The sequence below is a fragment of the Delphinus delphis genome, chromosome 1 (assembly GCF_949987515.2).
Source record: "Delphinus delphis chromosome 1, mDelDel1.2, whole genome shotgun sequence".
Lineage (NCBI taxonomy): Eukaryota > Metazoa > Chordata > Mammalia > Artiodactyla > Delphinidae > Delphinus > Delphinus delphis.
This window is the reverse complement of record NC_082683.1, coordinates 108,753,811-108,769,457: the sequence shown is the minus strand read 5'-3', so window position 1 is coordinate 108,769,457 and position 15,647 is coordinate 108,753,811. Positions and strand designations below refer to the sequence as shown.

General features: G+C 35.6%; 1 protein-coding gene across 2 annotated transcripts in view; it reads right to left on the bottom strand.

Moving 5' to 3' along the window:
• Positions 1-15,647, bottom strand: part of SNX27 (sorting nexin 27) — an 83,664-nt gene that overhangs the window by 13,235 nt on the left and 54,782 nt on the right. For both annotated transcript variants that reach the window (XM_060029936.1, XM_060029942.1), the window contains exons 5-8: positions 14,007-14,111; positions 10,996-11,074; positions 8,581-8,744; positions 860-949 (exon numbers count right to left, since the gene is read on the bottom strand). In XM_060029936.1, the coding sequence (XP_059885919.1) occupies positions 860-949; positions 8,581-8,744; positions 10,996-11,074; positions 14,007-14,111 (438 nt within the window). The remainder of the gene's footprint in view (positions 1-859; positions 950-8,580; positions 8,745-10,995; positions 11,075-14,006; positions 14,112-15,647) is intronic.

Genomic DNA, 15,647 nt, shown 5'->3' with positions numbered 1-15,647 from the left:
GTTTTTTCTGTAATATGAAACTGCTATAAATTCTGTCAATAAAAAAGTAAAAAAAACAAAAAACCAAAGAAAACTAAAAATAGAACTACCATATGATACAGCAATCCCACTCCTGGGCATGTATCTGGAGAAACCCAAAATTCGGAAAGATACATGCACCCCAATGTTTACTGCAGCACTATTCACAATAGCCAAGACATGGAAACAACTAAATGTCCATCAACAGAGGAATGGATAAAGAAGATGTGGTACATATATACAATGGAATATTACTCAGCCATAAAAAAGAATGAAATAATGCCATTTGCAGCAACATGGATGGACCTAGAGATTATCATACTAAATGAAGGAAGTCAGGAGGCGAAAGACAAATACCATATGATATCACTCATATGTGAAATCTAAAAAATAATACAAATGAATGTATATACAAAACAGAAACTGACTCACAGACTTCGAAAACAAACTCATGGTTACCAAAGGGGAATGGTGGGGGGGAGGGATAAATTAGGAGGTTGGGATTAACATATACACACTATATGTATTAAAGTAGGAGGTTTGGGATTAACATATACACATTAACATATACACTCTATATTTTACTATATGTAAAATAGGGATAAATAATCAACAAGGACGTACTGTATAGCACAGGGAACTCTACTCAATATTCTGTAATAACCTATATGGGAAAAGAATCTGAAAAAGAATGGATATATGTATAACTGAGTCACTTTTTGTATATCTGAAACTAACACAACTTTGTAAATCAACTATACTCCAATATAAAATTAAATTACATTAAAAAAAGAGATAAAAAGGGGCATTTTATAAAGAGATTATGGAGACATAAACCTACCATGACCATTTTCCTTTGTTCATACAGCTTCTGTAATTGGTAGGATTTTTCCTCTGCTTTGATGTAACCTTTTTTCACATCATCAACAGCCTGTCACCAAAACAAGGCAGGGAAGAAAGAAATGTAAAAATTAGTATCAAGTACATTCTTGATAAAAATAAAGAGACATAGATTCATTTTCACAATAACTCTTATCCATCTGTTATCACCAGTAAACTCTGCCACATGGGTATATTTACTGGAATAAGTAGTATTTAATGAGTGTCTGGTATGTGCTCAAGGATTGTTCTAGGCACGTGAGGGATCTGGTTTCTCCTGTTAAGAGATTTAAATTCTGGTTAATTTATACATGAGAAAGAATTACAGAACACTGCAAGATAGTATACAATACTGTATTAAAGATAATAGTGAAGTAGCAAAAAATGTGTGACATAAATAGTAAGTGATACATGCAGCCAGAACAGGAGAGCTTATTGCTAACCATAGTTATCAAGGAAGTCTCAGTTGGACCTCAAAGGAGAGGTTGAATAGAAGAAACTACAAGCTAAAGTCAGGAAACAGGAATGGGTTTGACCTTAAATACATTCAGGAGACAGACTTGCCTGATTTGAATAAAGGGTACACGTTAGGGGACAATGAAAAATAATTCTGAATGGGTAGGTTAATAGGGTATGAAGGATCCTAAAGAGCAGGCACAGGAATTTAGACTTAAGGAGAGTAGAGAGCTAAAATAAATAATAAAAAAACTGTTGTTACTGTTGTTTTTTAAGAAAGATTGATCTGTATATGACTGCCCAAATGATTTAAGCCAAGGAGAGAATGAAACAAGGGAGATCAACGATGTTGTGGTACTTTAAGCATGAAATGAAACAAGACCTTAATCTAGGGTGGTAACAACTGGAAGAGAGGAAGTGATAAATCTGAGACCATGAACCGAAAAACTTTCAGAGAGGACTTGATACAGGCATGAAGGTACCCAGATATAATATTCTAATATGCTAATTCTAAACTATTCCTGGTTCAGCCATATGAAACATACACCCCCTTTCCAACCTTACCCTACTCCTCCTCCACTCCAAGAAAAACGTAAAAAATCTAATGGAAGGGAAAACTGATCTTTGGGAGGAAAAAAAAGAAAAAGAACAAATAGAACCATTTGTCTAGGGCATTCAGGATCTAACCTCAGTGAGTTACTGAAAGGACAACTCTACACAGACACCAGGCAGGGGCCCACTTGAATCTTTATCAGAAAACTGCTGATTTCCTTAAGGCAGAAATCATTCCCCATAGTCTTTTAAGGGAAAATATTTGCATAACAGAATGAATTCAGGACTGAAGTTAAGAGACTAGTTCAAATTCTAGCTGTCACCTACCAATATGCACTTGAATAAGTCACTTAAACCCTCTCAGTCTGTAAAACAGGAATAACATTCATCTTGTAGGTGGACAACAAAATGAGATAAAAGATGTTAATAGTTTTGTAAAGTATATATAAATATATATAAATAGTTACTATTACTATCATTTATATTAGCATCATTTAGCTGTTAAATTCCTCTAAGAAGGAATTTAATATCCTTCTTAATTAATATCCTGCCTGGGACTGCCTAATGGAAAGATTATGCCAGTGTCTCCCCAGCCCTAGCCGTATAAGCAAGGATTCACTTAGAGAGGATCATATTCACAGAGGCGATGCTCAACAAGAACTGCCACCAATGTCCTGAAGAACCTGAACATTCTGTTGTTTATCGCCAAAAGACTCAGCTGCTCCAGGTCAAATTTAAATCAGTTACTGAAAAGCTGGGAGAGAAGTAAAGAGGGAAAACAAACAAATGAATACTGGTTTATCTATTCAGTTTCCCCAATACCTAGAACTGTGTCTGACTAGTAATAGCACTTAAATATTGATGAATGTTTCCCCAGGGCAGAGGTGGGTCATCTACCCAGAGTGAACATCTACTCCAGCAGCTCTAAGTGACCTATTTTCACATGGGGCAGTAAAAATGTTCTCTCCTCACTCATTTCTAATCAGGATTATACTGCTTGACTAGCCCTGAGTGAAAAACATAAATATTACCACACTAGATTCCTTTTTCCCTTAATTAAAAATTTTTTATTAAGGTAAAAGACATACATAATTTTTTAAATGTGTATTACTAAGAGGTGCCTAATAAAAATAAGTCTCCAAAAAATAAAAATAAAAAATAAGTCTCCTGATTCAACAGCCTCATTACACAGATACTTTAAAGCACTGTAAACAGTTTTTTGTGATATTCCTTTCATAATTCTAAATGTCATGCCTATGCTGCTAATTCCTAACTTATCAATTTTTTTTTAACTTATTAATTTTAGACAATGTTGACTTGCTGTTAAAAATAATAAGTTTTAGGGACTTCCCTGGAGGTCCAGTGGTTGAGAATCCATGCTTCCACTGCAGAGGGCATGGGTTCGATCCCTAGTCAGGGAACTAGGATCCCACAGGTCACACAGTGCGGCCAAAAATAATAATAATAATAAAATAAATAAATAAGTTTTAGCTTTCTTATACCACTCCTACACTCTCACTTCTTCTTCCTTCAACACCTCAATAAAAATTAAATCAAGGGCTTCCCTGGTGGCGCAGTGGTTGAGAGTCCGCCTGCCGATGCAGGGGACACGGGTTCATGCCCCGGTCTGGGAAGATCCCACATGCCGTGGAGCGGCTGGGCCCGTGAGCCATGGCCGCTAAGCCTGCACGTCCGGAGCCTGTGCTCCGCAATGGGAGAGGTCACAACAGTGAGAGGCCCACGTACCGCCAAAAAAAAAATTAATTAATTAATTAAATCAATAATGAGTATTGATTATTGTAAGCATGTAAACATTTTTCACAACTAAATCATGTACTGTACCAGGGCTTCCTCTCTTGTACATTTTTTTTTTCCTCTTAGGTTAACTGCCTGTTTGTTTGTAACCTTCCACATGCCTCTCACCAATTCTTCCATGATAACCAAAGTCATGTTGATTCATTCAAACATTCATTTTCTAAAAACTGTTGACTGTTCTCATCTGCTGTGTCTCATCCTCTTCTCTTTGCAGGTTTATGCCTCTTAAAATCCATTAATGTTACTTTAGTGAGCTTTCAGGAAGAAGTAGTTTAAAAGTATGTTTAGTCTGTCAGGCTTAGCCAGAAATTAAATATATCCTACTATGGATTTTGACCTTATCAATTTTTTAAGGAAAAGGCACATTACTATCATTATTATCCAGTATTTCATCAATTCTAAGGTGCACATTTTTTCACATTTTATTGTTCCTAAAATTGGGATGCATCTTATAATCAACGTGTGTTGTTTAATTGGTAGCTTTTTTCTCTTGGCAGTACATAAAATACTAGTGCATCTTACAACTGATGGCATCTTAGAATTGACGAGATGCATGAGATATTCCCAACATCAACATATGATACAAAAAAATAACTAAAATTAAGTGAGGGAAAAAATTTAGTATTATTTTCCAAAAGGCACAACTGTTTACCTAGTCAATCAAAAAAATCATTTGAGCTGTTGTGCACTGCTGGGAATGTAAAATGGTACAGCTGCTATGGAAAACAGTGTGGCGATTTCCTCAAAAATTTAAAAATAGAATTACCATATGATCCAGCAATCCCAATTCTGGGTATATTAAAAGCAGACGTTTGAAGAGATATTTACATAACCATGTTCATGACAGCATTATTCATAACAGCCAAGAGGTGGAAGCAACCTAAATGTCCATCCACAGATGAATAAACAAAATGTGATATACATGTACAATGAAATATAATTATTCAGCCTTAATAAGGAAGGAAATCCTGTCATATGCTACAACATGAAAAAGCCTTAAGGACATTATGCTAAATGAAATAAGCAAGTCACAAAAAGAAAAATAACGTATGATTCTACTTACATGAGATACCTAAAGTAGTCAAATTCACAGAGTGTAGAATGGTAGTTGCCAGAGGTAGGGGAGGGGGAAATGAGTTGTTTAATGGGTAGAGTTTTAGTTTTGCAAGATGAAAAATTTCTGAGATTCAACTGACAATAATGTGAATATATTTAACACTACTGAACTGTACATTTTAAAATGGTTAAGGGGGTAAAAAAAAAGTATTAAATTATAAATTTTAAATATGTTCAGTTTATTGTATGTCAATTATACCTCAATAAAGCTGTTTAAAAAATTGTTTGAAGAAACAGAAGAGTTCAGAAAAGTTGTTGCATATGAGATACTGCTACAAAAATAACAGCTTTTCTTTCTATATACCTAAATATTTTATTTTTGCTTTACAGTTTTATAATTCAAAAAGTAATTTCACAAGCTCTGCTTTGTTTAAATTTTGATGCTGATTAAAAAAATGTGAGGTACTACTATTACCCTTTAATAGATCATAAAACAGATCTCAGCAAAGCTATGTTAAGGATTTACCCAATGGAGAGCTTGTACTTGAACCAGATATTCTGACTCCTGGTAAATAATTACTCCGTTCCAACAATACAAAGAAAAAATATCCCATTCATAATTGTAATAAAAATATAAAATACTTGGGAATAATTTAAAGGGGCATATGTGAAACATAAAAAGACAGAACTTTATTTGGGGAAACAAGATGAGATGAATAAAACAGAAACTTTATTTGGGGAAACAAAAGATGAGATGAATAAAACAGAAACATCACACATTTAGTTGGGAATACCACATTTAATAAAAATAGTGACTCTTCTTCAGTTAAACTATAAATTTAACAAAAACCCAATTAGAATTGTAATGGGATACTTTATGAAGTGTTATGAAATGGGTTAATTATTTTCAAAATAATTTTAAAATGTTTAAAAGAAAGTAAAAAGTAAGGATAGTATTCTCTATATGGCTCTGCTAAATTCATTATTTACAGTCACAGCAGTATAAACACTGAATATTAATCTAACAAATATTGTAATTTGACTATAGTAAGAAAATAGGACAGATGAAAAGGTACGAATATGTAGTGGAGTGGGGGAGGAAATGGAGCTAAAGTCCCATCTTCAATAGCAGGTAATTAAGCAATATTGCTTGAATAGGAAACATCAAGTAGGAGTAATATAATCAAATTATAATAGAGGTATGGAAGTAAATATAAAATGAAATAGATATCCCATATTCTTGGATTGGAAGAATTAATATTGTTAAAAAGGCCATACTACCCAAAGCTATCCACAGATTTAATGTGATCCTTATCAAATTACCCATGACATTTTTCACAGAACTAGAATAAATAATCCTAAAATTTATATGGAACCATAAAAGACCCAGAATTGCCAAAGAAACCCAAAAGGAAAAATGACAAAGCTGGAGGCATAATCTTCCTAGACTTTGGACAATACTACAAAGCTATGGTAATCAAAACAGTGTGGTACTGGCACAAAAACAGATATATGGATCAATGGAACAGAATAGAGAGTCCAGAAATAAACCCACACACCTATGGTCACTTAATCTTTGAAAAGGAGGCAAGAATATACAGTGGAGAAAAGATAGTCTCTTTAGCAAGTGGTGTTGGGATAGCTGGACAGCTGTGTGCAAATCAATGAAGCTAGAACACTCCCTTACGCCATGCACAAAAATAAACTCAAAATGGCTTAAAGACTTAAATATAAGACATGACACAATAAAACTCCTAGAAGAGAACATAGTCAAAACATTCTCAGACATAAATTGTAGCAATGTGTTCTTAGGTCAGTCTCCCCAAGGCAATAGAAATAAAAACAAAAATAAACAAATGGGAGCTAATCAAACTTTTAAGCTTTTGCACAGCAAAGGAAGCCATAAACAAAACAAAAAGACAACCTACATACTGGGAGAAAATATCTGCAAACCATGCTACTGACAAGGGCTTAATTTCCAAAATATACAAGCAGCTCATACAACTCAATAACAAAAAAATAAACAACCCAATCAAAAAATGGGCAGAAGATCTAAACAGCCATTTCTCCCAAGAAGACATACAGATGGCCAATAGGCACATGGAAAGATGCTCAACATCGCTAATTATTAGAGAAATACAAATCAAAACTACAATAAGATACCACTTAACACCAATCAGAATGGCCATCGTTAAAAAAATCTACAAATAACAAATGCTGGAGAGGATGTGGAGAAAAGGGAACCCTCCTATACCTGTTTGTGGGAATGTAAGTTGGGGTAGCCACTATGGAAAACAGTATGGCAGTTCCTCAGAAAACTAAAAATAGAATTACCATAATACCCAGCAATCCCACTCTCGGGCATACATCTGAAGAAAACTCTAATTTGAAAAGATACATGTGCCCCAATGATCATAGCAGCACTATTTACAATAGCCAAGTCATGGAAGCAACCTAAATGTCCGTGGACAGATGAATGGATAAAGAAGATGTGGTATGTGTGTGTGTATACACACACTCACACACACACACACACACACACACACACACACACACACACACTGGAATATCACTCAACCATAAAAAAGAATGAAACAATGCCACTTGCAGCAACATGGATGGAGCTAGAGATTATCATACTGAGTGAAGTCAGACAGAGAAAGACAAATATCATATGATATCATTTATATGTGGGATCTAAAATATGACACAAATGAACTTCTTTACAAAACAGAAACAGACTCACAGACATAAAAACCAAACTTCATGGTTACCAAAGGGGAAACAGGCTGGGGGAGGGATAAACTAAGAGTTTAGGATTAGCAGGTACACACTACTATATATAAAATAGATAACCAACAAGGACCTACTATATAGCACAGGGAACTATATTCAGTATCTTGTAATAAACCGTAATGGAAAAGACTATGAAAAAGAATATATATGTATAACTGAATCACTCTGCTGTACACCAGAAATTAACACAACATTATGAATAAACTATACTTCAATAAAATTTTTTAAAAAGATGAAATAAAACAAAAAACAAGCTAAAAGAGATGAAATGGTTACCTATGAGAGGAAAAGAAGTGGGAATAACTAATATTTTTCATAATAACCTGTGTAGAACTATTTGATACTTTAAGCTCTATGTATGTATAATTGTGATGAAAAATTTTTTGAAAAAGAACATAGCCCCATAATGTTCATTTGTTATTGTTTTAAAAAATAATAAGAAATACATTTTGAACTCCAGGATATCCCCTTATTAAACTTTTTTTTTTTTAAATGGCTTTATTTATTTATTTTTGGCTGCGTTGGTTCTTCATTGCTGTGCACGGGCTTTCTTTAGTTGCAGTGAGTGGGCGCTACTCTTCAATGCAGTGTGAGGGCTTCTCATCACGATGGCCTCTCTTGTTGCAGAGCACAGGCTCTAGGCGTGTGGGCTTCAGTAGTTGTGGCACACAGGCTCAGTAGTTGTGGCTTGTGGGCGCTAGAGCACAGGCTCAGTAGTTGTGGTGCACTGGCTTAGCTGCTCTGCAGCACGTGGGATCTTCTTGGACCAGGGCTCGGACCCGTGTCCCCTGCACTGGCAGGCGGATTCTTAACCAGTGCACCACCAGGGAAGTCCCCCCACCTTCTTAAACTTATCTTTTGTCAAAATGGGACAGAACATTTTACAAATTTAACTAAGATCCAGGAGACAAAACAGCTTACTCAAGGATTCACACTGTATTGGCAAATGACCACTACATACAAACAGAAAAAGAAATCAGGCCTTTCCAGGGAGATCAGTTCACCCACCTGATGAAAGAAGTAGGTAACAGCAAGGTCATTGTCATTTAAGAGGATTTCTTCTTCTGTCGTAAAAAGCCACTTTCGAATGGTTAGGCAGGTGCCTGGCACAGCTGATGTGTAATTCTGGACGTAGAGTTTATGAGGAAATTCATTAGGTGCCAGCTTACGTACTAAAGAGAAGACAAAGCAAAGAAAGCTAGAGTGAGAAGATATACAAGGCATCTCCCTAGTATGAACTGTGTAAAGCAGACAAGAATGGAGGTTATCATTAACCAGCACATCAGCTTAGTTCCATCCAGGAGCTCTGCCTTGGGACCACAAAATATCAATTTGCCTAGCCAAATCTACGCCTTCTAATATGACTGGCCAACTGAGCCTCAAGCTAACTGAAATCTTTCACCTGAATGACATGCCTTTCAGTTAACATGCTGACTTTGCAGACATCACCTACTCCAAAGTCAGTTAAAAAAATCTGATCCATAATTGAGTTAAGTTACAGCAATGTCCACTGAACATCTTTACAGCAAGCCTCCCCCTCTTACCCAGTTATGGTGCATTCAGAGTCTCTCATGTGGCAGTTCTCAATGAACAGCTTTTATTGTTAAGAGCTGAAAGGCTCTCCACATCCCCCCACAAGTCTAAGACATTTACCAAAGAAAAGTGACTTCTGGGTAGCCTTACTTCCTCTTCCTAACAATGCTCAAGCAGTATAAAACACTACCACTTTTAATTTCTATATTGTTTTTCTTTAAAAAGGCGGAGTTTTCTTCTCTTGATGTTTACTTGGCTTTATAACAGAGCAAGAGACAGATTTAATATTTCCCATTTTATTTGTTAACTAAAGCTTAGAGAAGAAGGTAAGATTAGAATCCAAGTGTCCTGGATCCTTAGCAATCCTTTGTAATATTTATATCTGCCTAGTTAGACTGTAGAGATTTGGGAAGACAATAAACAATCGGGAGATAGCTGCTTTAGGGGTAATCAAAGTTGTTCTACCTTGACCTGGGATGGCAAGGCGACTCAAATCTACCAAACTCTCTCCCTTTCCGGGATGAGGAAGTTCTGATCAGTCAATATTATCTGTTGTTTCTGGCCTCAGCCCTGTACATATATGATGTGGAAAAGACCCATAAACCGTAGGAAATCTGTCATTTAAAGCAAGCCTTCCAACTTCCTCCCCTTTGTGGTCTCAGTGCAACTATCCCTAGCTTTTATAAAAGAATATATAAGAGAAAATCTCTGTCACAGTGCAATAAAACTTCCTAGGAAGAGGATATCTGTTTACACAAACTTAAACACCGGGTTGGCCAAAAAGTTCGTTCGGTCTTTTCCATAAAATGGCTCCAGTAGCGCTTAGTTGTCTTTAACTTCATTCGAAACGGATTGTATTGTGACAGCTATCATATCAGCATGCGTTTAAAAAAACTTATCAAAATTGGTGAATTTTTGTGTAGCCATTTTAATACTGAAGATGGAAGAAAAAAGCAACATTTTCAGCATATCATGCTTTATTATTTCAAGAAAGGTAAAAGTGCAACTGAAACGCAAAAAAAGATTTGTGCAACGTATGGAGAAGGTGCTGTGACTGATCAAACGTGTCAAAAGTGGTTTGCAGGACTTCTCTGGTGGAGCGGTGGTTAAGAATCCACCTGCCAATGCAGGGGACATGGGTTCGAGCCCTGGTCCAGGAAGATCCCACATGCCACGGAGTAACTGAGCCCGCGCACCACAACTACTGAGCGTGCACTCTAGAGCCCAAGAGCCACAAGTACTGAGCCCGCGTGCCACAACTACTGAAGCCCGCCCACCTAGAGCTCGTGCTCCACAACGAGAAGCCACCGCAATGAGAAGCCCACGCACTGCAACGAAGAGTAGCCCCCACTCGCCGCAACTAGAGAAAGCCCGCACGCAGCAACGAAGACCCAACACAGCCAAAAATAAATAAACTAATTAATTTTTTTAAAAAGCAAAGGCTTTTAATCAACATATTTCTTTCTAACTCCTGAAAACAAAAAGCTATTCTTAAAAATCTACAAAAACCATAAAGTACGCTAAAACAAACTGTGGCTAAGTAGAAAATCCCCTCTTTTTAAGGCTGTTTCATTGGAATATATTAATTTTGAACTCTGATTTTTAAAAATCTCATGAAAGTATCTGATTCAGTGCTGGGTGTAAGTAACTGATACTGCCAACAGAGGAAAAAGGGGTGATCAGGTATCTAGCCTTAGTGGCATTATGCTTAATGGGATTTGTCCTGTCTGCTTGTTAGAAACAGTCCCAATTAGTGGGATTGCCCCTTGTCTTCAAGATCTTCTTCTCTAGGCAAACAGTTTCAATTTGACAGCTTTTGGGAGCTTCAGTTTCTTAGTATTAGGATAAAATATCCTCAAACAAAACGTAATATTAGTTACTGGCACTTACCAAAGGAATGATTGATCACTTCAAATAAGGCAAAGTAATTCACTGTCGTACTGTCCATGCCAACCTTTGCTGCAATAGCCTAAAGTGTAAACAGGATAGATTAGTTTCAGGAAAACAAAATCAGACAGTGCTGTGGGAAAAGACAGGTATATGCATGAGGAGTGGGGAGAAGAGAAGGGTTTTGCCATCTTGGTTTCATAGAAACTAAATTCATGGTCCACAGCTACTCTTTTTTGTATGTATGAATACATATGCATGAAATAAAAGAGAAAAATATCTTTATTTGATCCAAACAGCTATGATCTCTAAATATGAGTTTCTCCCCTCCAATTAAAGCTAATAACAGTCTCTCCTTAAATATCAGCTTTGCTCTCTGAAATACGACTTCATATCATGAGGATCTTTTAGAATAGCACTTACAAAAAATGTGCTACATAAGGACAGATTTTAAAAAGAAAATAAATTCTTAAATATCTAGTCTCACACATTCAGCCTACATTTAATATACAGGCTGTTAACATACAAGATCTATATCTTTGGTTCTTGAGCTTAAAACATTGTTTATCAATTTTGCTCATACTTCACAAATTATTCTTGTTTACTTTTCAGATGTCTCATGCTGGGGACCTCTATATCCTAAGAATTATCATCATCCTTATCCATGTGAAAATAGCAAAATGTTGGGACAACAGAGACATTTTAAACAAGTATCAGTCCTTCTCTCTAGGAACTAAGGTCCCAACATGATAAATAAAAAGAAATTGAAAGACTCCATATGCAAATAAAGGAAAATTGAAATTACATACAAATAACAAGAAAACACAAAGCAAAAAACACAAACTAGTAGTACCAAAATTCCTTTTCAAGATCAATCCCAAAATGTATAAATAAGGTGTTAATTAAACAAGAGAAAATTATTGAGTATTTGTGTCTCAGTAAACCAAATATGATATCCTTCTTCCTGTATCTACTCACGTATCAGACCTAGGTTCATCCCTGATGTGAGGCAGAAACTGGAGACTGTAAGTGTTCTAAGTTATCATTCTATACTGCACTAGATAGAAACTGAAATCTTCTCAAGGTTTGGAAAATGGCTTATAGCTAGAAGTCTCAGTAACAGGGTGAGGAGAGAAGTGAAAGAAAAAGTTAGGCCTTGCTAGAGAAGTATTGAAAATGAAATAAAACATCAATAAGCTACATAAAATTAATGTTTTCCTTGCAATCAATCCACCATTTTATAATTTCTGAAATACCTCAGATCCTGTACATATCCTTTGCCATGGTATACAGTAAATATTTGGGGGGTAAAGTTTTTGTTTGCCACAAAGGAGAAATAAGTACTAATATCCAGAAACCCACTAGTCTCCCTGAAAATCTTGATCAAATCAGGATTAAAGACCAATGAAAAGGCCTAAAAGAAACAATTATACCCAGCACCCGGATCATGATCTTTCCTCACTGAAAGGAAAGACTCCTTGGGGAAATGACTGATTCAATCTAGTATAGGAAATATACAAAGATGAGCCCAGAGCATCTTGTTCTGCCAAAAAGCAAGGATGCTATCATAAACAAATGGGTTGCACCACAAAAATACAGGAGCAGACGTGAAGGAGATTCCACTGACCAAAGACAGAACAATGTGAGCACCAAAAAGAATATATGTTCTTGATTAAATCATACTGAGTATCTAAAAAGCCACATGACACTAAAATAATAATTATCTCATTGGACATCACTGGAATCAGCTAGGGCATTGATCCTTTATGCCAAAAACTGGCAATAAAAGGGAAGAATTAAATATTTATCCCCCTTTTCCTATAAACTGTATTTCAGGATACTAAATAGCCTCAGTTGATAAGGGGAAGTTCTTTACAGAAGAATTCTAGTTAATAAATGTGAAGAAATGAGAAAATTGGAAAATCAGCATTTTGCAACCCTTAATGAAATCACTGGTTAGGACAGTAATCATCAGTGATACACTTATTGGATAAAAGATCAGTGAAGAACTTAACAATGGAGACATCAGGTTATTACCATGTAAACCTACTGATTAATCACTAAAAGTGGATAACCAGATATTGTGTTCCTCCGGTTGAGAAGCAATATGAAGTATATAGCACCGATTATGAAGTACTCTCATCAAAAAGCTGAACCTGAATCTAATCAAGCCTCTAGAGAAAAATTCCATTTATAGAAAATATAAGTAGACAGAAAGACATATTAAATGACACAAATAGACAAAAGAAGCAAACAAACAAATTCAGAATAAATTCAGGACATTCCACAGGACACAGACCCAATTTCTGCAATAAAACAATAACATAAGGGAAAAAAGCTGGGGAAGGGAAGGGAAGGCAGACTGCTCTATATTAAAACAAACATAAAAACCAAATGTTTTTTAAGGACATAAGGACCTTGTTTAGATCCAAATTATAACAAATCAACTGTTAAAAATCATTTTTAGACAATTGGGAAAACTTGACTATGGATTTATTATTAGTTAATACCATGGAAGTAGTTAATTTTTTAGGTTTGATAATGGCTTTGTGATTATGTAAGAGGAACATCCATATTTTTTAGAGATGTATACTGAAATATACACAGGTCGAAAAACATGGAATTTGCTTTAAAATATTTAAACAAAGGAAAAGGAAAAAAGGATATATAACACAAATGTGGCAAAATCTTGAGGATTATTAAATATGAGTGATGAGTACATGGAGTTTCACTGTACTATTCTATTTTCACATACATTAGAAAGTCTTTTACAATTAAAAAGAGGGGGTGCTAATCACAACCATTACAACCTGGGGATATTTATTGTATCTTTCTTTCAAGGAGGACAAAGTACTTCCACGTTAATAATCATAACATCAACAGCAGCAGCTAACATTTAACAAATTTATTACATGCCAGATACTCCAAGCTCCTTATATGTATTAACTCATTTAATCTATCTTTCTTAGTTTTAAACCAACCAATGTCAAGCTACTTGTTCAAGTTTAATTTACCTGATATACTTGGTCTGTAGTACTGTTCTTTTTAACCCTGACTGTAACTGTTGTTCCATCTGGTAATGCTACTCTCAGCTCTACGTCAGACACACCATTGTAGTTCTGGGGAAAAGGCAGAAAAAGAATTAATTAAAAAAAAAAAAAAAGAATTTATGACCCAGTATATCCTCATTCTCCTTGCAACATGCTAGCTAAACAACCTAAACTTGTGATAGAAAGAAAGTGAGTTCCAATGAAAAGGGGAAAAAAGACATAAGTCAATACATTTCAAGTCATAAAGCTGACTTTAGGCTGCAGCAGAAGTTAACCTTTAAGATGAACAGGGAGGAAAGAAATATGTTGAACCCAGCGTGTTCATATCTCAAAACAGAAAACTTGTGTGAATCAGTCTAGGTCAAACACAGATAAGATTTTTGGCTTACTTTCAAACATTCAGAACTCACAAATGAGAAAAGAAAACAACCAAAAGCAGTAGTTTCAACAAATATTCTCTGGTTTTAAATGGTTAGGCATGCTAGATTGGCTCAAGAGGCATCCTAAGTTCCTTTCTGAACCCTGAAATAATCATGACACCTTTGAAAGGAAAAATTGATGAAACTCAGGAATCTGAGTTAGTCTGATGTCCAATTTTCTTCTAGCAAAGAGTAAACAATTCTTTTCCTCCTTAATTCGAAAGAAGTCTTTCTCTCTTACTGCTTTTGAAAATTAACACATTCTTCTAACAAATTTGTGACCTTGTAATTTTTATTACAGAGAAACAACTATTTAGAAACAAGTCCATCTTCATTTACCACTTTAAAAAAACTACTATTCATTGCCTAAAACCATCCTAAGCATTACTTTGTTATAAAAGCCCTTGTCTGCAAGAAACTTATAATCTACCTGGGGAAATAAAACATATACATATAAAATAATTAGTGGATGACACACTATTTAATACAGCAGCATTACATAGTCATTCTTCTATTTAATTAATATTTATTAAGCACCTACAAAATGCCTGACATTGTGGTAAGGCACTGGGAATATAAAGATGTTCAAGATTTAGCTCTTGTTCTGAAGATCTAATGTACAGCGTGGTGATCATAGTTAACAATACTATATTCTATATTTGAAATTTGCTAAGGGGGTAGATCTGAAGTGAAGAAAGGAAGGAAGGAAAGAAGAGAAAAGGGAGGAGGAAATGGTAATGAGATGATGGATAGGTTAGTTAACTTGATTATGGTGATCATTTCACAATGTATACAGATATCAAAACATCAAGTTGTACACCTTAATATATACAATTCATATTTGACAATTATATTCAAAAAGCTGAAAAAAAAAAGATTTAGCTCTTACCTACAGGTAGCTCATGATCTAGTAAAGTAAAATTATAAAGGGATCATCTGACTATATGTATAAAAAATTAGAGGGCTTCCCTGGTGGCGCAGTGGTTGAGAGTCCGCCTGCCGATGCAGGGGACACAGGTTCGTGCCCCGGTCCGGGAAGATCCCACATGCCGCGGAGCGGCTAGGCCCGTGAGACACGGCCACTGAGCCTGCACATCCGGAGCCTGTGCTCCGCAACGGGAGAGGCCACAACAGTGAGAGGCCCGCGTATCGCGAAAAAAAAAAAAAAAAAAAAAAAATTAGAGAC